At 42.3% G+C, this 17,365-nt stretch overlaps 1 protein-coding gene across 1 annotated transcript in view; it reads right to left on the bottom strand.

Moving 5' to 3' along the window:
* LRP2 (LDL receptor related protein 2) overlaps nt 1–1,246 on the bottom strand; it is a 195,441-nt gene extending 194,195 nt beyond the window's left edge. The window contains exon 1 of the mRNA XM_077751078.1: nt 998–1,246. Coding sequence (XP_077607204.1) covers nt 998–1,088 — 91 coding nt within the window. The 5' untranslated portion in view covers nt 1,089–1,246. The remainder of the gene's footprint in view (nt 1–997) is intronic.
* Between the last annotated feature and the right edge of the window lie 16,119 nt (nt 1,247–17,365).

Below are 17,365 nucleotides of genomic sequence, written 5' to 3' on the forward strand. Positions count from 1 at the left end.
TCTCTCTCTCTTTCTCTCTCTCGCTCGCTCTCGCTCCCTCGCTCTCTCTCCCCCGCTCTCTCTCCCTTTCTCCACCCCCCACCCCGTGCACTGCTCTGTCTTCAGGTTTGCTCCTCTCCCTTCTCTCCCTTTTTCTCCCTACTTGCCTTCCCTTACTGTTTTCCCCAATTACTGTTTTTATTCTCTCCACTGCTTCCTCCCTTTCTTTCTCTGCCTCTGTTTCTATAAAAACGTAAATTCTTACAACTTGAGCGAACGTTTAAGCGCTTCATACCAGAAACTTTTCCATTCGAGCCTCGAAAACTCTGGCCGCGCAAACGGGGCCCCATTCATCAACACAAAAGCCCCCACCTCCCGGTTGAAAAGGAAAACCCTTCAAGAAAATGCTCCTGCGTCTCAGCCGCTCTCTCGGCCAATCCCGCCTCCTGGCCTTATCTCGGCTCGTAAACGATCTGTATCAAGATGCAGTCTCTCGAGGGTCACCGCGGGACCAAGTTTCGCCGACGAAGGAGGGTGGGGGGTGCTCTAGCCCGCGAAGGGGTCTCCCCGGCTGCGCGCTGCAGGTGGAAAGCTGCGCGCGGAGCAGCGCCGAGGAGCGCTCCCCCACCCAGCGAGTAAATCGGTGGGGGGGACAGACTGCGCCCTGGCTGAGAGAACCTCATTCTCCGGGTTCCAACGGCAGAGTGCTTTCAGGAGGGTCGGGAGAAAGTCCCGTGGGAACAAAGACGGGGTCCCCGTGGGGTGCGCTGTCACCGAAACCGGCAGAGCCGCCTTCTCAAGTTTGCGGCTGCTCAGCTGCCGGGCGGGCGAAGGAGGGGCGCTCTCGCTCGCCTCTTGCTGAGCAACCTGAGCGCCCCGGCGGGAGCCGCTCCAGCGCCGCCGCCCTGCCCTAGCCCCCCGCCCGGCGCCGTCCCCTCTGTGCGCTCACGGGCTCGACCCCAGCCACTGCCGGGTAAGTCCGGGGCTCTGCGCGGAATTCCGGCCAGCGGGCGCTTACCTTGGCCACTGGCCGGCGCCGGGCAGGCGGCGAAAGCCAGCAGCAGCGTGCACGCCACCGCCGCAGCGCCGCGCTCCATCCCCGCGACCATCCGGGGCCCCGGCCTCGCCGTTCCTTCCCCGGGACGTGGGCGCGCGTAGCACGCGGCAGCCGCAGCACCTCTGCTCGCGAGCGCTCCTGTAGGCCTGCACCCCGGCGGACTCCTAGTGGCGGAAAGCCGGCCCCGGCGCCCGAGGCATCCCGTTTTCTACCCGCGCCAGTCCCCACCCTCCAGACGGTGCATAAAGCCCTTGAGACCCGACCGCCCCGGAACTAGCATGCGGGAATCCAGCGGGGCAGGCCCCCTGCCGCCAGGCCCGCCCCCTGCACTTCGCAGCGCTGGGAGGAGTAGGGACTCGAACACACGTGCGCTCTCACATGCACACTCCACACGCGCGCGCGCACTCAACACGACCTCCTACGGTCGCGCACACACCGTCGCCCACATTCCTCACTGTCCCACAAACTGACAGTCTCACACGCTCGCTCGCGCGCCGGCACACACGTTGCTAAGTCACGCACGCGTGCGGCTACTCCACAGTCACACAAACACCGACACGTGCACGCACACTTCACAGCGAGGCATGCATACGCTTACACACTCCTCGAAGTCTCACACTGGTGCGAACACCCGCCTGACACACACAGCGGCAGGTTCTGCCCTAACCTCTCCGCAGGTTGGCCTGCGCACGGAAGTCGGCTACGCTGTCCGAGGGGGAATCCACCACAGACAGTCTTAAAAAAGGAAGAAAACTAAGAGAAGGAAATGGAAGGATTAAGCCGGCTGGGGGAGATTTGGGACCATTTTCTTTTTTCTTTTAATTTTTTAATGTTTTATTTATTTCTGAGAGAGAGAGACAGCGTGAGCAGGGGAGGGTCAGAGAGAGGGAGACACAGAATCGGAAGCAGGCTCCAGGCTCTGAGCTGCACAGAACCCGACACAGGGCTCGAACCCACGAACCGTGAGATCATGACCTGAGCTGAAGTCGGACGCTTAACCGACTGAGCCACCCAGGCGACCCGGGACCATTTTCTAGTCTGAAATCCCTAGGCTTCTCGGACACCCCGGTTGCACCCGTAGAGTTGAGATGCTGAGATGGGGTGCTATTTTTACAAGAGAAAGGGGGTAGATCAATGTTGGGGGTGGGGAAGAGTTGGATCCTTGTTTAGCTTTTCGGAAGCAGCACATACACAGGTGTCACCGCCGGATCGCGTTTCTTACAAACTTGTTCCATATGACGCAAAATCGGAAAGAATGAACGTTTTCTGGGTTGTACTAGTGCGCGTTTATATGAGGAAGAGACGTAAAGGGTTCGGGGAGCCCTGAAGCTCCCTTCCTGCAAGGCAGCGTTAGACAGGCTGCGGGGGCTCCGTCCCCAAGGGCCCTGCGGGTGAACCTTACCTCTCCCTGAGCATCTTCCTCACGCAGTTAGTGACTCTAGAGGCGGCAGGAAAAAAAAGGGGGTGGGGGGGATGGCGCGACTTATTTCCCGGCCCTGGGATCCCTGTCTGCGAGAAGGGGCCGTTCTTGGGCGGGGGTCGCCCCAGAATCCCCTGTCCCGGGTTCTGGAGTAACTCGGCAGCAGGGCCCCAGGAGCCGGGTCCCGGTCCAAGGAGTCAGGAGCCCTTTACCCTCAGCCAGAGGGGCCACAAAAGTGGAGGCGGCAGCCCTGTGCGCCCTGAGTCGCGGACAGGGTCGCCCCGCCCCGCCCTTCCCAGGGGCGAGAACCTGCCGGCTATTGTCACCCCTTCTCGCTGGAGCGCTGGCCGACTGTCTGGGGCTCTGCTGGCGCCCGACAGTCCGGACTCCGTACCTTCCGTGGGCTTTGGTGGCTGGTGACGCTCTGCGGTCAGGGGGATGGGGGATTCTTTTAGAAACACAAAAAGAGTGACAGAAACAGACACAGAGAGGGACCAACCTAAACTTAAAAAAAGAGGAGGGCTGTGAGAAAGGGCGGCGGTGACTCCGCGGCTTTCTCTTCGACAACTGCTCTGACCCAAGTCACCGGAACGTTGCTGGCCTCCCTGCGCGGCACCGGCGCTGTCCGGCGCGGAGGAGGAGGCAGATTGGGGACCGGAGGGGCAGAGGGGTCTGGGAAGTCAAAAGGATGAGGCCGGTGGGAGGAGGGAAGCGGCGAGGGGGCGAGAAGCTGCACTTCAGTCTCGGCTGGTGATTTATGCCGGTTCCGGGCGGCCGGGGCGATGGTACGAGACCGCGCCGGGGTCAGGCGGCTCTGACGCCCGCCCAGGCCGCGCTGCATAGTCAATGAGCGTCCCCGCACCGCCGAGTTACAAAGAGCTGCGGCGGGCGCTGGGGAGGCGAGCGCGGGAGGGGCTGGGTGGCTCCCAGTGCGGGCGTGGGCGCGCAGGGGGTGCAGGAGGGTGAGCGCGGCTGTGCGTGTGTGCTTGTGCGTGTGCGTGTGCGTGTGTGTCCTTTCACCGTAGCAGCCAGGGCTCCAAACATTCCTTTCTGCACTGAAGGGTTTTCCTCATTGTTGTTGTCTTTGTGCTCCAGTGTTGCCAACTTACTGGAATTCCTGACGTGGTTGCACAGCAGGGCTCAGGCTGACGGTACTAGCCAGCTGCGTTTGTGTATGGGGCCGACCCCGCCGTTAATCCCGGAATAACGCGGGTGAAGGGGGGAAAGAATGGAGGGAGGGGGAAGGAGGGGAGCAGATAAAGTGTGGGGATGGGGAATGAGGGACCACTAACGGAGCAGGGCCCATCATTCCGCACACTGTGGATGTAAATCACACATCCACACTCTTTTCCACTAGAAAATCTCATTTTCTCAGTGCAACCCCAAACTCGTGCCACTTGAAAACAAGCATCTTTTGCAGCCTGTATCATGCGCCTGCTTATCTCCGGTATCCATATCTGCTGCTAGATTTGGAGGATTAAATAAATCTAAGAACCAGCATCCAGGAAAGCGCAAGTTAGCACAGTTGTGATTTAAACCGACATTGTTTCTATATAATGTAAAGTGTAATTTCTTTGTTTTCCACATTTCTCTCCACATATATGCATATAAGAGTTTACAGTTAAACGGAGACAGACAGGAAAAGTGCAGAAAAGTGGTATTCTAGTAAATTCATATTAATTAACTTCCTTGAAACATTTTTGACTTGTGCATATTATTTTACTTATGCATCTCAATAACAAATCACTAAAAATATTTTCAGAGCCTTTGTTCCTATCTTGAACCAACTTCCCACTTCCTGCAATGGGCATTTAGTTGTAAAATCTCCTTGAGTAAAATTCAACTTCAGTTTGCTATTAATCCAACCCAGACTTGCTTCCTGAATGCCATAGAGCCAACTGTCCCCTGAACAGATCCAATCTACTATCTGTAATACCTCAAACTCAACATGGTCGAGCCTGAACCATAAATTTACATTATTCCTTATCTCAGAGAGGGGCACCACCATCCACCCCAGAGGCCAAGGCCTGAATTGTCATTCTTAACTCCTCCCTCTTCCCCACCCCTATATGCAATCAATCATGAGGTGCTGTTAACTTATAATCTTCAATCTACTTTCTTAACTCCCAAACCCAGCCACTTCTCTCAACCTCCTGGCCAGTAGCCACCTGGACTCTCTCACCTGAATTATGGCAAGAGCTTTATACACGTTCCTTGTTGTCAGTTTTGCCCTCCACCATATATCCATCTATTTTTCATTCTGCAATCAGATGATCCAAAGTGATTTGCATTAGGCTAGTGCTTTCAAACAAAGATCATTACTAATTAGAGAGAGGGTAAGAAATCAATTCAGTAACTCAGACAAGAATTATTTTCAAATTAAATAAAACAGAACAGAAACTAAAATAACTTTCATGTGGAAAGCATATGTATTCTTTCACAAAACTCCTGGTTCATTCATATGTGTATATATATATATATATATGATCACCTTATTATAGATCACGGCAAAAAAAATTGAGCTATCTCTCCAAAAATAGCAAACAGTAAGAGAAGTGGAGAAACCAGGCAGATGTCTTAATAGGTTTCATTACTATTTAGGTATAGTAAGGTCAATAGATCAGGAGATGACTGCCACTGGAAAGGTAGTTTATTATACTTCCAGCTCCCAAGAGAGGAACACATATCACACCACTGGAGCATCCCTGCACAAGGAAGTACCAGAGTGAGCACTCCTGGGAGGGAGAGGAGGGAAAATGTGGGCAAGGACCTTTTCTGTGGTTTCTGAGGGAAGGAACTGGCAAGATCGGTCAGTTTGTATTTGAAAAGCACTCCTTTGGGAGAACTCTCAGAGGAGGGAGGCAATAAGGAAGGCAGGAGGTCAAGGCAAGGTGACTGGGACATATTATCAGGTTGTCCAGTACAAGGTGTGTCCAGCATGTGCCTGCAGGGCAGATGTTAAAGCATTTTAAGATTGCAAAAGCTAGAAACTTGCTAAATATAGCAGATGCCTCACGGTATTACTGACACAAACACATAATATAACCATGAGAAAGCATCAGACAAACCCAAATTGAGGGATATTCTATAAAATTACCAACTTGTATTCTTCAAACATGGCAAGGTCATGAAAGACAAAGAAAGACTAAGGAAACTTTTAGAGATATGGCCATTAAATGCAACACAGAGCCTTGGGTTGGACTTGGACTAGGGGAAAAAATAGGGGAAAAAAAAGTGAGACATGCAATATGGACTATAGATTGGATAATAGTATCTTGTAATGTTAGATTGTCTGACATTGCTCAGGATAGAGAATGTCTTTGTTCCTCGGATATACATCCTAGAGGATTTAGGGCTACAGAAACATGACTTTGCAACTTATTCTCTGATAATTCAGAAAACAAAAATTGTGTGTATGCATATGTGTTAGGAATTAAGAGAGCAAATTGGCAAAGAGTATGTAAGAGTTTCTTGCACTATTCTTGCAATTTTTCTGTGAGTTTGAAATTATATTAAAATCAAATGATTTTAAGTTTGAGAAACTTGGATATTATAAATCCACATAAACAGTTTCTCTCCTATGTCCCAGTATTCACTCCTATTATTGCCTGTTTCTATTCTTTCCCTCCAAACACCTTTATTCATCTGGTTAACTCGTTAAACTTTCCAATCTCATCTAAAATATCTCTTCTTCCAGGCAGACCTCCCAAGCCCCCCATAGTGACTTAGGTGTCCATTCTTTGTGTCCTCACAACTCTATTCCCTCAGCCCAGCTCTCATCACACTTGTATTCCCATTCTCAAAGTTTTTCCCTCTGCAACGAGGACAATATTTTGCAGTCATTCAGACTACATAGATCATCTGTTACAACATTTTGGTAATTTTCACATTATTTTGGAATAAAAATCTAAATTTTTAGCATAATCTACAAGCCTTTGCGGGATCTGGCTCCTGGCAATCTCTTGAATCTCATATGACAATCTAGACACACTGGCCTCCTCATTTCTCAAATATACTATCTGCTTTCCCTGCCCTGAGGGTGAGATTCAGGGACATAGGGGAGAGATAGGCAGAGGTTCAGAGCTGCCTAGACTCCTGACTCCACTCCAGGTCTAGCTCCTAACCTACTGTATCCTTAAAATAATCTTCCTTTTGCTTGAGCAACTTGAGTGGGTCTCTGCCACATGCAAAACAGAACAAGACTGAAACCATCAAAAAGTACCAAAACGACATCTTAAGGTATCTCACCTACCAGGCAACCCCAGTATGCTTCTCATGTAATAACAACTGCAATCCAAAAGGGAAGAACACTGTATTTATGACCCTCCCTCTACCTTTTAAAATAACTTGTAACCAGGTCCTGAGCCATAAGTCAGCTGCCTGTTCACGGTAGGTAGCCAGAGCCAGGAAAGCTACAGCAAGACCTGAAGGGACAATCAGTGCAGCAGCCATGTTATCCAAACCAAAAATGGAGGCACCAGAGATAGTATGACAGAAGAATCCTCCTGATTTGCAAATAGAGTCTTATGAAAAGTCACAACAGGGAATCGAGTAAGTCTCATGGATTGAAAAAAAAAAAAAAAAAAAAGTTGAATAAAATGAGGACTTTGCTAAAAATGTTTGGACTTAATGACACAGTTACAGGAAGCCCTGGGGGTCAGGTGAGCCTAAGGCATGCACAAATGTTCTGACCAAAACTCACCAGAGTCAGGAAGCACCAGATCCCTCTGACCCTCTGGTCCCCAATCCTGCCTCCTCCTCTGACGGTGCAGTGCAGGGAGGCCAAAACGTTCCAGTGACTTGGGTCAGAGCAGAGAGCTCTGGGTTTCCAAATCCAGAAATCTCGAAAAGAAAGCCACGAAGTGACCACCGCCCTTTCTCACAGCTCTCCTCTTTTTTAAGTCTAGGTTTATCCCTCTCTGTGTCTGTTTCTGTCTTTTTGTGTTTCTAAAAGAATCCCTCCTCCTCCTGACTGCAAAGCGTCACCAATCTCCAAAGCCCACGGAAGGTACGTGGTCCGACTGTCAGGGATCAGCAGAGCTGCAGATGGTCGGTCGGTTGGTTGATCAGTTGATCGGTCGGTGCTCCAGAGCAAAGGGGTGACAATAACTGGCAGGTTCTCACCCCTGGGAAGGGCAAGGCAAGACAGTGGGACCCTGCCTGGGACTGGGTGTGCTATATCAATGTCCCTGCTGTGGTATCTGGCACTTAGTTCTCCCAGGACCTTCTAAAGGAGAAGTTAGAATGAGTCTCAGAATTATTCCCTTGGATTGGGGCGCCTGGGTGGCTTAGTCGGTTAAGCGTCTGACTTTCGCTTAGGTCATGATCTCACGGTTCGTGGGTTCGAGCCCCGCGTCGGGCTCTGTGCTGACTGCCAGCTCAGAGTCTGGAGCCTGTTTCAGTCTGTGACTCCCTCTCTCTCTGACCCTCCCCTGCTCATGCTGTCTCTCTCTCTCTCTCTCCTAGAAATAAATAAAACATTAAAAAATTAAAAAAAAAAAAAGAATTATTCCCTTGGATTAACAGGAGAAATATTTCTCTTTCAGCTCTCATCTCCTATTGGTTAAGAGAGATCATTGGGAGCATTACCTTCCTTGTCACCTGGGGTATGCACATGTGCTTACTGAAGCCACCAGAGTCTGCAGCAATGGAGAAGCTCCAGGGCACAAAGTAAAAGATATGCCACAGACACCTGAAGCATAATGATTGCAGGAAAGGTGAGGTGAGGCCCGTATAAGGAGTCAGGTGGCCAGGTAGTTGTCATACCTTAATGTTCTGTGGTACTTTTACGATGTCCTCTGGTAAAATCATTCTATCTAAGAATCAGGATCTCTGATCCCACAGAACCTAAATTGCACTCGTGTCATTAGGAAATTCTTACAGTGATGATGAGAGGCACCAATCTTCCTCCCACTCCAGGGGGACAGAGCAGCATATATCTACCACATGCTGGTATCCCAATCCCATAGCTTTGTCCTGGTGCTGGTAATTTAAATGCAAATTTAACAGGTCATTCTATTGTGCTCTTAGGGAAGCTCCTTCTGGGTTATGAGGTATACATACCTTCTTCAACTTATTATGGGGTTACATCCTCCTGATAAACCTATCAGAAATGGAAAATCTCATAAGCTGAAAAGGCATTTAATATACCTAACCTACTGAACATCATAGCTTAGCCTAGCCTACCTGAAATGTGCTCAGAATGCTTACATTAGCTTACAGTTGGGCAAAATCATCTAACACAAAGTCTATTTTACAATAAAGTGTTGAAAAGCTCATGTAATTTATTGAGCGCAGTACTGAAAGTGAAAAACAGAATGGTTGTATGGGGACAGGAAAGTTGTTAAGTGTTATCAGTTGTGTACCCTCATCATTGCCTGGCTGACTGGGAGCTGAAGTAGCCACTGCCCAGCATCACAACACAGTACTACATATACCACACACCATCACCTCGGGGCAAAACAAATCAAAATTCAAAATTTGAAATACAGTTTCTATTGAATACATATCTATTTTCTACCATCGTAAAATAAAAAAAATCACGAAGTCAAATCATAAATGGGGGACAAGCTGTATGATAAAACTAAAGCATTCCAAGTATATTCCAAGCATATTCCCAGTGTTAAACTTCTTTCACTTGTGAATGGGTTGCTTGTTCAGAGGCATCATTATCCAAGATCCCATGTTAGTAAATCAGTCATTTTTATGGTGCTGGCAGAGGCACTGTAAAAAGGAAAGACAAAACCCATATTCCAAATACCAGTAGATTCTAGAAAGAATAAATCATATCCTCCTCCATATACAAAGAGTCCAATGTAATCAATGTGCCACCATGGGACTGATTTTTCTATTTTTTCTTATGTCAGTGTTGGCAATTTTGCTTTTCTAGGAATTTTTCCATTTCATTCATATTTTCAAATACATTAGCATAAATTTGTTCATTATTTCCTCTTATCTTTTTGGAATCTGCATGATTTGCAGTACTGCCCTTCTTTTCATTACTGTATTCATTGATTATTTCCTTCTTTTCTCTTTTTTCCTTACTAGTATTACTAATTTTGTTGGTCTTTTCAAAGAACCAACTTTGGATTTGTTTTTACATCAATTAAGTTTTTATTTTTGTTTTGTGTTTCATCAATATCTTCACTTTTCTTTATTATTTCCTTCTTCCTACTGACTGTAGACTTTATATACTTTCAAAGTCATTATTGTATTTTTAATTTACATCATTATATTTTCAGTTCCAGAATTTCCATTCAAATCCTTTTTAAAGAGCTCGGTTCTCACATTAAATTGTCCATTTTATCATCTCCAACAGATAGATTGTATCTTTTGAAACTGTCAATTGTTTATCTTTTTTTTTTTATTCATTCATTTCATTCTAGCTTCTGGTATGCTTGGCAAATTTTAATTGAATACTTTAAATTAGTATAGCATATTGTGTAAGCTATAGATGATGCTATCTCTTCCAAAGAGATTTCTTTTCCTTCACGTAGGCAGTTAAAATAGGGGTGAATCTTTGATCCAACCAGAATGAGGTGTCTCAAAACTAGATTTCAGTCTTTTTTTCTACATTTATTTTTTTTTTTGAGAGAGAGAATGAGAGCAGGAGAGGGGCAGAGAGAGAGGGATACACAGAATCTGAAGTAGGCTTCAGACTCTGAGCAATTAGCACAGAGCCCGATGTGGGTCTCAATCTAACAAACTGTAAGATCATGACCCAAGCCAAAGTCAGATGCTTAACTGACTGGATTTCAATCTTTATGATTGAACTGGTTCTGGTTTGTCCTACTAGTAGGGTATAGCCCTTCAAATATGTCAATAGAAAGTGTAGAGCCTTTTCCAGGACACTTCTCCTCCTTAGTGGCTCTGAATTCCAGTCTTTGTCTCAGCAGCACCATGATACTACCAAAGGCTCTGATTAAACCCTTAACATGTAAGCATCTACTTTATATTGACTTCTCAGATCAATGCAGCTTACCAATTGGAAATGCTTTCAGGAGAAAAGTAGCAGAGAATTTCCAGCTTTCCTAAGTATTTTTCCTTTATTTCTTGGCTCACGGTCTCTCAAATGCTGAGTGTGCTATAGTTCTCCAATGCCTTTACTGTTATCTCATATTTTTAACTTATATTATTATTAAATAATGAAATTATTAAATGATGAAAATATATTTTTCATTAATTGTGACTATTCTCTGATACTCCTCCAAAACTCAACAAGTTGTTCCTAAGAGTTAATTACAATAAGGGATATGAAACCATATCAAGGAACTTTTCATCCATAATTATATTAAAATCCATTGGTCTTTAACTTTAAATGGATTTTGTAACATTATGCACTAGCCATTGAAAAATATTAGTTCACTGTTATGCAACTCTTCTAAATGTTGATGTATTTCATTGTAGAATATTTTTTAAATTACATTGGTTAATATTTCCACAAAAATCATTGCAAAAAAAAAAAAAAAAAAAACTCCTTGAGTATAATTAAGGTATCAAGTTCCCAATAGCAGATACAGTTTTCCAAAATTCCAGTTTTTCAATTCAAAGCATAACATGTTCTGCCTAATAATTGCAGTTCACCCTGTTGGAACAGGTACCTCTTTAGTAACAAATATGGCACAAAAATAAAAACTCAGTATATTTGAATATATTGCAAGACAACATTAGGATGAGATATCATAAAATGTATAATGTACTTATACTCCAGAATTTGTACATTCTGTCATCATAAAAGTGATAACTTTAAAATAATTTTTAAGTCTAGAAATACCTCAAACTGAAAGGAAAATTAGGCTAAGAAAAGTTTTTAAAATTATAGTAAAAATACAGCAATTATATATGGTCTTTTTGAAGTCTCTTTGAAACGCCATTTAGTTTTCCCCATATCCGTTAACAAATTAGACTGTCATTGGTTATATTTGGACAAAGTCCACTTCAATTTTGTGACACAGAAGCAGATATCTGATGGGAAAAACAAGTTGGAAAATAACATGCTACAATAAATCTATGTTTACTCATCTCCAGAATCAGCTGAAGCTTCCTAAATTGAAAAAAAAATTATAATAAAAATAAAACCTACCATTAATAATGTTTGGGAGGGTGAGTAGCAGAGGGTCATTGACTCTGCTACCCTCTGACTTCACTGATCTTGGTAACTGTGGGCAAATTAACAGAAAACTTTTTGACCAAATAGCTCTAAAAATTAGTCTTTAAAATTGATTTACTACTTATATGACTCTCATCAAAATCTTTACTATTTCTCAAATTGAAAAACCGGAGGTGCTTCATAACACAGGTTTTAGAAAAGAGAACTACAAATTCTTTTCTTCCAACACAGCCCTTCCAGTGGACAGATAAAGATAAGGCTATTTTCCATACCTGAGTGCCTCTGCCTCTGCTGCCTCCGAGTTGGCTGGTTTTCATCTGGACTCCTGTCTTCACTCACCAGTCAAAGGAAGGCTTTTCTCTACTGTACCTTCCTGTTCATATAGTTATCAACGAACAGTTAGATGATTGCCTCAGTTTGAACAGAAGAGTAAGGGCAGTATAAATATGACCTTACAAATTAAAATTAATAAAACAACTTTATTTGCTTTCCATAAAACCTCTTAACTTGTAAATTAACTCTAATTCAATTGCCATGTCACGTCAGTTACTAGAAATTTAAAGCATTAGCTTATTGGAAATATTAAATATTATTTTGTATGTTTATTTATGGTTGAGAGAGATAGAGTGTAAGTGAGGGAGGCACAGAGAGAGAGGGAGACCTAGAATCTGAAGCAGGCTCCAGGCTCTGAGCTATCAGCATAATGCCTGACATGGGGCTTGAACTCACAAACTATAAGATCATGACCTGAGCCAAAGTCTGATACTTAACCAGCTGAGCCACCTGGACACCCCTAAATATTAAATATTATTTTTATCTTCATAAAAATGTTTAAGAAATCAGTTTGCAAAATAACGTGGATTTTATATGCTGTTCTGTTAAGCTGCATAGGCTTGTACATGTGTGTGTATACAGAGAGAGAGAAAGAGAATGAGAGAGAGATGCATGAGATCAAGACCAAAATTGAACTCCACTCTAAAAGAATGATCATTGAAGCAGTACGAGTCTTTAGCTGCAAATGGTAGGATTTGAGGTGATCTTTTTAAACTTTTTTATGTTATTTTTTTAATGTTTTTATTTATTATTGAGAGACACAGCATGAGCATGGGAGGAGCAGAGAGAAAGGGAGACACAGAATCTGAAGGAGGCTCCAGGCTCTGAGCTATCAGCACAGAGCCCGATGTGGGGCTGAAACTCAGAAACTGTGAGATCATGACCTGAGCCAAAATCAGACACTTAACTGACTGAGCCACCCAGGCTCTATGTTATTTAAGTTATCTATAATGAATATATGCCATCTTTATGAAAAGAGAAAATACACAATTTCTATGGATGCACAAAGGAGGGCACACCTATCTCTCCTTCAAGAGGGAAAAATCAGGGTTGTAGAATAAAATGATCTATAAGCTGAATATTGAAAGATAAGTAATTCATATGGCTGAAATGAGGAAGAAGGAATATAATAAAATCCTTTAATTGATGCATTATAGTTCCCAACAACCTTATGTGATAAGTATTTTTATCCACCCAAGATCTCCTTTCCATTATTTATATCCAAGTTCTTATATTAGGTATGTTTTTGAAGAGTAAAATTATGAATTCCCTCATTAAAAGTCTTTCATTGATAAAAGTACATACTATATACTTAACATACCCTAAAAATCTAGGTGTCTTAGAACTCAGAAAAAGGGCAATTGAGAATCACTAAGTATTTATGCACTAGCCATATTACTTAGACAAAAACCTATTTACCTATTCATTAGATATTTAAACATTATCTGAAAACTTTAAGACTCCTAAAGTAAAAATTATACATATCATAGTCATTTTAGCATCTAACTAAATTTAGGAGATTTCCCTGGACCTAGAAAAAACAAAATGCAATGAATAAAATGGACAAATTTTAAAGGTATGTAAATGACCAAATCTGACTCAAGAAGAAAGAGATCTGAATAGACCTAAAATATGTAAGGAAGTTGAATTAGTTATCAAAAACTTCCCAACAAAGAAAGTCCCAGAACCAGATGACTTAACTTGTGAATTCTACCAAACACTTAAAGAAAAATTAATACCACTCATTTTCAAACTCTTCAAAGAATATTGAATAGGAGGAAACATTTCCTAACAAATTGTATGAGGCCAGAATTACCTTGATACCAAAACCAGGGAAAGATACTATAAACAAAAAGAAAATGATAGACCATACAAATCAAATCCACAATGAGATACCACCTTGCACCAGTTAGAATGGCTAAAATTAACAACTCGGGAAACAACAGATGTTGGCAAGGATGCAGAGAAAGGGGAACTCTCTTACACTGTTGGTAGGAATGCAAACTGGTGCAGCCACTCTGGAAAACAGTATGGAGGTTCCTCAAAAAGTTAACAGTAGAACTACCATATGATCCAGCATTTGTACTACAAGGTATTTACCCAAAGGATGCAAAAATATTGATTCAAAGGGGCACAAGCACCCCAGTGTTTATAGCAGCATTATCAAAAATAACCAAATTATGGAAAAATGAATGCAAATGTCCATTGACTGATGAATGGATAAAGATGGGGTGATATATATATATATATATATATACACACATACATACATACAGTAGAATATTACTCAGCCATTAAAAAGAATGAAATCTTGCCATTTGCAATAATATGGATGGAGCTAGAGTGTATTATGCTAAGCAAAATAAGTCAGTCAAGGAAAGACAAATATCATTTCACTCATATGTGGAACTAAACAAACAAAACATATGAACCTATGGGAAGGGACAAAATAAGAGAGAGGGAAGGAAACCGTAAGAGACTGTTTTAAAAAAATTTTAATGTTTATTATTGAAAGAGAGTGAGACAGAGAGACAGAGTATGAGTGGGGGGCGGGGGCAGAGGGAGAGAGGGACACAGAATCAGAAGCAGGCTGCAAGCTCTGAGCTGTTTGCACAGACCCGGATGCAGGGCCCGACTCACAAGCCGCGAGATCATGACTTGAGCCGAAGTTGGAAGCTTTACCGACTGAGCCACCCAGGTGCCCCCAGAGACCTTCTTTTTTTTTTTTTAATGTTTTATTTATTTCTGAGAGAGAGAGAGAGAGCGTGAGCAGGGGTGGATCAGAGAGAGAGGGAGATACAGAATCTGAAGCAGGCTCCAGGTTCTGAGCTAGCTGTCAGCACAGAGCCCGACACAGGGCTCGAACCCATGAACTGTGAGGTCATGACCTGAGCCGAAGTCAGACGCTTAACCGACTGAGCCCCAAGAGACACCCCAAGAGACTCTTAACTATAGAGAATAAACTGAGGCTTCATGGAGGGAGGTGGGAGGGATGGGCCACATGGGTGATGGGTATTAAGGAGGGCACTTGTTATGATGAGCACTGCGTGTTATATGTAAGTGGTGAATCAGTAAATTCTACTCCTGAAACCAATATTACACTCTATGTTAACTAATTAGAATTTAAATAAAATTTTGAAAAAAATCATAGACCAATATGCATTATAAATATAGATGTAAAAATTCTCAACAAAATACTTGCAAATTGAATTCAATAATATCCTAAGAGAATTATACACCATGACCAAGTGGGATTTATCCTTGGAATGCAAGGGTGGCTTAACATATAAAAATCAATTAATGTAATATATCACATTAATAAGCTGAATGATAAAAACCACATAATCACTGCAGTTGGTACAGAAAATGTGTTTGGCAAAATCCAGCTTTTCATGATAGAAAAAAGTACTCAATAAACTAGGAGGAGGAGGAAATTACCTCAACATGATAAAGACCTTATATGAAAAACCCACAACTAATATAATAGTCAATGGTGAAAAAAGTGAAAGCTTTCCCTTAAGATCAGGAACAAGACAAGGATGCCCATTTTCACCATTGTATTTAACATAGGGCTGAAGGTTCTAACTAAAACAATTAGGCAAGAAAAACAAATAAGAAGCCTCCAAACTGGAAAGGAAGAAGTAAAATGATCTCTGTTCAAATATGACATGATGTCGTATGTAGAAAACCCTAAAGAACACACACACACACACACGCTGTTAGAGCAAATAAATGATTTCAGCAAAGTTGCAGGCTACAAAATAAACACATATAAATCACATGTATTTCTATACACTAGCAATGAACAATCCAAAATAAATTAAGAAAAAAAATCTACTTACGATAGCATGAAAAGAATAAAATACGTAAGGATAAATTTAACCAAGGGCGACAAAAAATTTGTAGATTGAAAACTACAAAACATTGCTGAAACAAATTAAAGAAGACAAGAATAAAGGGAAAGACAGCCTATGTTCATGGATTGGAAGACTTACTATTGTTAAAATGGCAGTAGTCTCCAAAGTAATCCTCAGAGTCCACATAGCCCTACCAAAATCCCAAAGGCATTTTTTGCAGAAATGGAAAAGTCAACCTTAAAATTTATATGGAATTGCAAGGGACCCCAAAGATAGCCAAAACAATCTTGAAAAAAGTTAGATAACTTGAATCAGGTTAGACAACTCACACGTCATAATTTCAAGACTTACTTCAAAGCTACAGGAATGAAAACAATGTATTACTGTCATAAGTGGAGACACACAGATGCATGCAAAATAATTGACAGTCGAGAAATAAACCCGTACATCTATGGCTGATTGGTTTTTGACAAGGGTGACATCCATAACCATTCAATGGGGAAAGAACAGTCTTTTCAACAAATGGTGCTGGGACCACAGTATGTCTATAGACAAAAAAATGAAGTTGAATTCCTACCCTGAGCCATAAATAAAAATTAACTCTAAATGGATCAAAGACTTAAGTTAAAATTATAAAATTTATAGAAAAAAAAAAAGGGCAAATGACCATGTATTGGCAATGCTTTCTAAAATATGACACCAAGGCATCTGGCTGGCTCAGTCAGTAGAGCATGTGACTCTTGATCTCAGAGCCATGAGTTTGAGCCCCATGTTGGGCCTAGAGATTACTTAAAAAAAAAAAAAAAAAAAAAAAAGACTACTATTAATAAAACTGCTTTACAACTTAGATCTTTAAAAACTAATAATAAGAGGGGCACCTGGGTGGCTCAGTCCGTTAAGCATCTGACTTCAGCTCAGGTCATAATCTCACAGTCTGTGGGTTCAAGCCCCACATCTGTCTCTGTGCTGACAGCTCAGAGCCTGGAACCTGCTTCAGATTCTGTGTCTCCCTCTCTCTTTTCTCCTTTCCTGTTTGTGTTCTGTCTACCAAAAATAAATAAACATTAAGAAAATTTTTTAAATAATAATAAGATAAAATAAAATACAACACCAAGAGCACAAGCACCAAAAGGAAAAATAGATAAATTGGACTTCATCAAAAATTTTGAAATTTCTTATTTATTTTATAACTGAAAGTAAATAGTCCTGAGGATGAAAAGTACAGCATAAGGAATCTATTCAATAATATTATAATAACATTGTATGGTGACAGATGGTAACTAAACTTATAGTGGTGAGCATAGAACTATTGAATCACTACATTGTAATATAACATAGCTCAACTATACTTTAATTAAAAAAAATTTTTTTTAACTTCTGTACACCAAAGAACATAAGCAACAGAAGGAACTCACAACCCGCAGAATAGGAGAAAATATTTATAAATTATAAATGTGATAAAAGTCTAGAATCCAGAATATATAAGGAACTCCTACAACTCAACAACAAAAAGGCTCAATTTAAAAAATAGGCAAAGAACTTGAATAGACATATCTCCAAAGAAGATATTCAAATATCCAAAAAGCACCTGAAAAGATGCTCAGTGTCAT

The sequence above is a fragment of the Crocuta crocuta genome, unplaced genomic scaffold (genome assembly GCF_008692635.1).
Source record: "Crocuta crocuta isolate KB4526 unplaced genomic scaffold, BGI_CrCroc_1.0 scaffold219, whole genome shotgun sequence".
Lineage (NCBI taxonomy): Eukaryota > Metazoa > Chordata > Mammalia > Carnivora > Hyaenidae > Crocuta > Crocuta crocuta.